The sequence below is a fragment of the Limulus polyphemus genome, unplaced genomic scaffold (genome assembly GCF_000517525.1).
Source record: "Limulus polyphemus unplaced genomic scaffold, Limulus_polyphemus-2.1.2 Scaffold95, whole genome shotgun sequence".
Taxonomy (NCBI): domain Eukaryota; kingdom Metazoa; phylum Arthropoda; class Merostomata; order Xiphosura; family Limulidae; genus Limulus; species Limulus polyphemus.
This window is the reverse complement of record NW_013665705.1, coordinates 1,145,314-1,153,253: the sequence shown is the minus strand read 5'-3', so window position 1 is coordinate 1,153,253 and position 7,940 is coordinate 1,145,314. Positions and strand designations below refer to the sequence as shown.

At 30.1% G+C, this 7,940-nt stretch overlaps 1 protein-coding gene and 1 long non-coding RNA gene across 4 annotated transcripts in view; one reads left to right on the top strand and one right to left on the bottom strand.

Annotated features, from left to right (window-relative positions):
- Nucleotides 1-1,878: 1,878 nt before the first annotated feature.
- Nucleotides 1,879-5,356, top strand: LOC111088444. The gene is made up of 2 exons (XR_002612969.1): nucleotides 1,879-3,981; nucleotides 4,901-5,356. It is a non-coding gene; the product is annotated as an uncharacterized LOC111088444 (long non-coding RNA).
- A 1,654-nt stretch (nucleotides 5,357-7,010) lies between these two features.
- Nucleotides 7,011-7,940, bottom strand: part of LOC111088429 — a 76,503-nt gene continuing 75,573 nt past the window's right edge. For 2 of the 3 annotated variants that reach the window (XM_022398544.1, XM_022398553.1), the window contains one exon: nucleotides 7,011-7,766. In XM_022398544.1, the coding sequence (XP_022254252.1) occupies nucleotides 7,699-7,766 (68 nt within the window). In that variant the 3' untranslated portion in view covers nucleotides 7,011-7,698. The remainder of the gene's footprint in view (nucleotides 7,767-7,940) is intronic. The other variant, XM_022398540.1, reaches the window with a different exon arrangement.

Below are 7,940 nucleotides of genomic sequence, written 5' to 3'. Positions count from 1 at the left end.
TCAGTGTTTTACTCTCACTAATCCTCTTCCACCAGTAGCTCAGCAGTAACTCTGAAGGCTTATAATACAAAAAACAACAACAGGTTTTGATACCATTGGTGGGTACACCACAGATACCCTATTGCTTAGCTTTGTGCTTAACTACGAAGAAACAAACTGTTATGACTTTGGTGTGCAAACTGGGGGGCTCAGCCCCAAGGGGGGGGGTCATGGAGAGTCAATAGGGGACACACAACTATGACTTTAAGAGCATATGAATTATATCTAAAACTATGAATTTCAAAAAATAGAAGTTTTAAAACCAATTTACAAATAATAGTAGTACTATTAAGTAATATAATAACAAGAATTAACATGGGAAAATGGCACTACAGTATATACACAAATAAGTTATACAGAGTGCAGGGGGGTGCAACAAGATGAATGTTTAGAGGGGGGGGAATCATAAAGTTTATGCTCCACTACTTTGTGATATCACAGTGGAGCCAGATAGTAACTGGTTTGTGTGTTATTCAGGATACAAAAGTAAGAAGTAGAAATTAGCTACTAAAATTAGAAACCAGTGATTATTGTAATATAAAAAATTATGTCACATTAAGTAATGAAAAACCATATCCTGACTAAATTAAAAACTCCAGTTTTCGTTGTTATCAGCTCTCATTAGTGTAGTGATCATCTTAGAATTTCGTTCTTGGAGTTATCAGTCTAGCTAAGTCTGTTTGCTTGTTTGTGTGGGCCTCATCAATTTAGCTAAGTGCTTGACTACAAACAAACAAACCCTTATGACTGTGGTGTGCAAACTGGGGGGGTCAGTCCCAAGGAGGTTCTGTAGAGTCAGTAGGGGACACACAACTATGACTTTAAACTTGATTTTTAGCATTATAAGTCTACAAGCTTACTGCTGGGACACTGTAGGGCTAGCTAAGGCAGTCAGAAGGATTGTTACCCAATCGAACTTTATGAAATTTGTATGTGGAATTTTTTTTTTAACTTCCACTCTTCATATTCTCTCAATTTGAAAGGTAAATATTATTCTTTAAACTAAAAGAACTTACAGCAATTTGACTGAAACCATATGTATCGTGAACTACAATAGTGATTCATAATAGGGATTACCCAGGAATTTCACAAAAATTCTAATAGAACATACGGGCAAAAATCATCTTAAAAAGCAGACTTGTTCTTGAAACAACACTCAAGACCTTTTTTTTTCTCAATGGCTAAGTTAACTTTCCGATTGTTAGAAAAAATTCAAAATTCATCCATTTGTTCTTCATATTATTCTTGTTTCATAAGCCTACAGAAAAAATTAATTTGAATATTATATTCAAACCTGGGCAAGCCTACTAAAAAAAACTCCTGCACAGGTCATAGGACTCTTTTTATGTTGATTCTTGAAAGAGAAACAGAGATTTTTATCAGTTTTTCATCATTACTGGCCAAGTTTCTCTTCAAAGCCATTCAAGCACTGAAGCCTACAGCAAAAATGGTTAGGTATATTTCACCCAAACCTTTTGTAGAATACTAAATAACTACGAAAGTCGTAGGGGTATTGAAAAGTTGATTTGTTTTTTCTATATTTTACATAACCTAAAAAGCATCATAATTATGGTGTAAACAATCTTATCATTACCTCTTGCAGATATTTTTACAGATATTTAGTGTTCATTTAAAAAGTATAAGTACAGGGTGAAACTGGAATTTCCAGCCAACAAGAAATAAACATTAGATGATTGTAACATCTAGATACTCAATGCTTTGTATACTATATAATTGGTGTCTTTAGGGAGCCAACCCCTATATTATGTATGAAGTGAAGGAGTAAAAAAGAAAAAAAAATCAGTACACATAGTATTAAGTTTTATTACACACATTCATAGAATAATTACTTTAAAAGTCATGAAGGTTTATTTAAAGTGATGTTTTAGAAGCTTATGTTTTATTTGAAAAAGCTGCTTTTCTTCTGATAAAAATTATATGCACTTAGTGAGGTTTGTCATAGTCTAGGCATATATTTGTCCATTGCTATGCATTATTTATAGGGAATTAGTTACACAGAAACTATAAATGCTCACTATATTCTCAAACAAATCTCCATGACAATCTCCAGCTGCAGCTTAATATTTTGCATCTCGACCTAATGCGATGAAATAGTCAATAGCTACAGTAAATCATCATGAACCGTATCAGCTAGCTATTAGCTATGTTTATTATTATTACAATGTATAACGTTAGCTATCATATCAAGTAATCCTTTCCCATAGCTGAGCATAACAAAAAGCCAACAAATAAGATAAATAAAAAATTGGGAATTTAAAACCTGCAAATAAGGATCATAAAGAAAAAAGTGAGGAAATAATGATGGAGATACTGTAGATATTATTTACTCAAACCAAAAACCCCTATTTGGCTCCACATTGTTACCTAAAATTACATTTAGTGGAGTCAAAATAGAGATTTGTAGTTTGAGTAAATAATATGTATATACAGGATCTCCATCCTTGTTTCCTCCATTTTTTTATTATCCCTATTTACCAGTTTTTGAATTCACGATTTTTTATTTATCTTGTTTCTATAGTAACATTAATAGTGATTTATTTTCGATGCTACAGTGAAATTTTACCTAAAAACAATATAAACGAGAGAGATTATAATGATTCATAATAAAGAGCTCTCTTAAGTCTTTGTGTACCATCCTTTTTCAGTTTTTATTTTGCATTTATGTGCATGCAACATGTACTAAATAGTTACATTTTATGCATACATTGTTTTACTAATTTAAAAACTAGTATAGCTGAAGATTATATTTGTGTATATTTTTTTCTTGTCACTTTGTTTATGTGACTGGTATACAAAACTAATTGTTATTTTTGAGATGAAATAATATGCCATTTTGAGAATAATTCAGATTCTACTGTTGGTTAAATTAAAAAAAAAGATAAAAGTGTGTCATTTGTGTGTTGTGTTTACTTAAAATGAGGGAACATTGCTGTCATTATAATATTATAGCTTTCATGTTGTGTTTGGTAAGCTAACACTGGTAATTGTTAAGTCAACAATTTTGATTTATGTAGTTTTATTACAACCAACATTAATTCAATCACTTTTATGTATATGTAAGTTTAAGATATAGAGTGTGTGCTTTTAAAACGTTATAAACCTATATGATAATTTCAAAGGTCTTGTTTTTCTCTTCTTGGTTAATGAAATATTTTTATCAAGATTCATTAATTCAAATGAAATGAAAAAGCAGTGCATTAGTTTACTTGTATGTTAGTTGTTTGAAAGAAGATAGTTATAGCTCTAATCAAATTAATTCTTTTACAAAAATGTTCATACATCTACAGTTCGAACCTTACTTTTCGATAGAATTGTAACATAGAATTATAGGCTTGCATTTCTCTAAGATTTATTGTAATTCAGGTGTTGCTACAAATTAGCATTTAAGACTGAATTATAGAATGTAATCTTTTTACTCGTGTTACTAATTTTTCTTCTGTATGTTTAAATGAAAACTAAAATAATATAATTCTTTAAATGTGTACTGTTATGAAACCAAAGTTTGTTAAATATTCCATGTAGATTTGTTTGATGCATTGTCTATTACTGAAATTTTTAAAGAAATATATTTATTTAATACATTGATATCTATAGTTTAAAAAGTAGATATTCTGACAGTCTTAGACAATTAAAGTTTTAGAATACCAAGAAATTTGGTTGATATACTGTAACTTCGAAGAATAGACAATTTTTAACCACTATTGCTCATAATTAAATGGTTATTACTTTTCTTTAGTACAAATGAGCAGACTGTTGAAAGTTGAATAGTTTTCAGAAAGCTTTCTAACAAGCAACTGATGGAAACCAAAAGTGTGAACTTTTATATCAAGTATGGTTTTTCAATCAAATTATTACTCCTTTCATCCATTAGTTGAAGTGCAGGAGGAAGCTTTTAGTTGTACAAGAAGATGCATGAAATAGGTAAGATCTAATGAGATTTAAGCTTTAATAAATTCTTTCTTGAGCTTTTCTGATATTAGTAGCAGTTAATGATCAAAGTCTGTCAAGTGGGAATAAACTGAGCTAAATGCTAAACAAATTTACGTAAGATAAAAGTTGAATCATTTTTTATGTATTATATAAAGATTGAAGTGTGTAACCAGTCACTGTTTGAAGTGATTTGTTTTTGTCTGTATGTGTGAAAGTTGCGAGATTTCAAGTTATAATGTGAGAATAAGTCTATATTATTACATAGCCAGTGTTTTAAGAAGTATTTGTGGATTAATTATGTAAATGTAACCAAGCTAGAGTTATTTGATTTTAGTATTGTATTTAAGCCAGAGAAATCATAAAGAAGCTAGCCCAAATTAAGAAAAAAATTTGATTAAAAATAGTTAAATAAATATAAAAAATTGAGATTTGAAATATGATGTATTTTGCCCAGTTTGTTAGACATTATCACATGTCCAAATGTTATATTAAGGTAACAGCATGAATTCAGATAGCCCTATTTTAGTCAGTATTTGAATAAAGTAGTGATTCTTTCCATTGGTTAAGATATGCTGATGAATTATTTGAAAACTACTACTTTTGATAGAGCTGGAAAGATCTATCCTAGTGATAAATTTGTTAAAGAATATGAATTAAGAGATACTTTTCTTTGTAATGTTGGTTTCAAAACTGCTGATTTATGTATATGTACTCTATAACTCAACAGATGACAATGTTAAAATACAGTCCTTTGATTGATGTTGGTCTTTAGTTTAATAACCGTGTTTTGTTTGCAGATTCTTAGGATAAAACAAGTATTTCAATGTTGTAAATGGATAGGGTTATTATTTAATGCCTTATAATCAGTTCTTATAACTCCAAAGGACATAATTATTTTTAATTACTGTAGATGTATGCCAGATCTTTCTGTTACAACTAAACTTGGTTTCAAACTGAAAAAATAAAAACTGTTTTAACAAAGAGAACAACGGGTGAGCTTCATAAGCATCAGTACCATCACCTTCAAGATCCAAAACAACAGTAGGGATTTGGTTTCAAAGAAGAAGCATTCGTTTTTTTTTATGATAGTTTTCTTTTGTTCTATTTACCTGAAAACCTTCTTTCAGTGGCCCTCACGTAAACATCTACTACATTGAATTACCACTTGAAACACATTTTTACTATGCAATTACAATTAATAGAAGGGATAGTTTTATTTTATGTTTCCATATTATTATACATCTGTTTTGTATGTATTAAAACAGGAAATACTACAAAAAAACAATGACTCTACCAGAAAATGGAAAATACTGACAAAAATTGTTGAATAACTTCTCAGTGGAAAAAAAAAAATTACCAATATCACTAGTATATTTTTTACATAATTTGAAAACAATTTAGAAATGATATATACTGCAGATGTATTACCAATCTGGACCTAGTTAAGTTGTGAATTACTTAGGGTTAACAAAAACACGAAAGTTTTATTTGTTTTGTTTTTTATGAAAATAGGCTGTAATTTAAAGTGTTTTTGTATCTTTTTTTTTTGTAACAGATTTTATAATAGTGTATTTTCAAAACTGGATTTGTATATTATTGATTCATTCATTTCATATTTGTTATGTTTCAGTGATTTCATGTGTACTTAAGTAATCTTTGGTATGTTGATATTTCTTGCTGTATGTGTAATTGAAATACGTTGCTTTAACTAATAAGTTCGCTGGCTGTGATCGTTCAGAAAATATTAATATTTATAATCTTTTTAAGCTTTCTGCTCTATACAATATTTACATTTTGTCAAGTTTTCCAAGTATTGTCGTATAATCATTCAGCATCTACAAGCTTTAGCTCAGTAGTTTTTGTATACTGAGAACATATCTGCTTCATAACAGAATGGTGTACTGCTCTTGAGAAGTGGGAGTCGGAAATTTTTAGGAATGCTATAAAGTTTTTTTTAATAAATCTAAGAAAGGAATTTGCTGTTTATGTCATCATGAGAAATTGTTAAAAATTGCTTTACATGTAATGTTGATGTGTAGATGTGAAAATAAACTAATTTTCAACTAATGAAACAAACTAACAAAATGCATTTAAAATAGTTTTTATTGGAAGACCATGATGTAAATATGCCTAGCCTGTGTGGCTGCCAATACACACTAAACAGAAACAAATGCAATGCATAGCACACAGCCTATCTGTTTTTTGTTTTTTTTCTGGCAATGATTGTACACATCTAAGCAGATACAATGCATAGCCTACAACCTACCTTTTCCTGGGGATGATTGTACACATCTAAACAGATGCATAGCACACAACCTACCTTTTTCTGGCAATGATTGTACACATCTAAGCAAATACAATGCATAGCCTACAACCTACCTTTTCCTGGGGATGATTGTACACACATCTAAACAGATGCATAGCACACAACCTACCTTTTTCTGGGGATGGTTGTACACGTCTAAACAGATGCAATGTTTTTGTACACATTCTTCCTCCTTTGAAGTGGTTGTACATATTTAAGTAGTGATGGCCATAATGTTTAGGACACAACCTACCTATTTCTGCATAGTTGTATGCATCTAACTAGTGACAGGGGCAAAGATTAGCACACAATGTACTCTTAGAGGAATTATAAACAGAATACTTTATGGAGATATTTATCTTCCAAAACTGAAGTGTACTTAACACACATTTTTTTCTTCTGTTTATATATGGAATAGTATTTTTTCTACTTATGTATATGTAATGTAATCAACTTTTTAAAATATCAAAATATTCATATTATGAATATTATATTTACTGAAGTGAATAAAAAACTTAATTTTTAAGATGGCTAGTGACCTATGGGATCATCTAAGTATAATTATTAATGTTTTTCTTAATTATAATTTTTTTAACCCATGTTTTGGGTGCTACTCTGCTATTGTCCTCATTGAGGTCCAGTGAAAGGCTATGTCTGTATTAGTAGTGGCCAGGATCTTCTCAAAAGGAAGGCTAGTGCTCTATCGACTCTTCCGGAGCCTCTCCGTTAGGATTTTTTATCAACTAACTTATTTGAATATTTTACAGAATGGTATCCAAGTTTTATTGACTTCTGTGTTCTGTATATTATCAGTTAGGTGGATGTAGAAGGATTTTTTGTTTTCCTCAGGTGTGTTTTATATACCTTTTTTTATTAGTATTATTCTAAGTTATTGTATAGTCTTCTTCTCTGGCATGATGGGCTATTACAGAAATATCATTATTACAGTCTTATGTGTTTGTGTATTATTATCTTGAGTTCTAACCTTTATTGGTATTTGTGCGTATTCAGTGTATCGGAGTCCAGATTTGCATGATGCATTGTAAATGGTATTTTTGCTCTCCATTAGGTCTGATATGTACTAACTAAGATTGTATTATGTTGTAGCTTCAGAAAATTATACTTTGTTTTTTAACTTACTTGTGACTTTAAGAAAACAAAAACAACCAGCCAGATATAAGATACCATGATGTACCACTACAGGACTTTTATTCTGTGGGTTCATGGAATTATCGTTTCAGAAAGTTTTCCATATATGATACGGAAATTGAATCTGTATGTTATACAGTTAATAGATTATACTGGATTTGAAGTTTGGAGTATCTTTCATGTCACTGATGAATTGCGATAGAGGAGTCTAGCAGATAATGATTTCAGTTGATACAAGCTCTGTTCTTCAAATATTACCCCATGTTAGATGTACACTGATGTTGCCAGTTGAAAACAACTGATTCACTCTTCATACTTGATTCTGCAAGGAAAAACTTAAGTGTTACACACTAACAATATTTAATTTCTGTAGTGCATATTGGTGTATAGAAGACATATTAATACTAGAAATAAACGACCTTATAACACCCAAATGTTGTTATTATTTAATTAGACACTCAATGTTGAGTGCCTAATTAAATAAAAACAACATTTT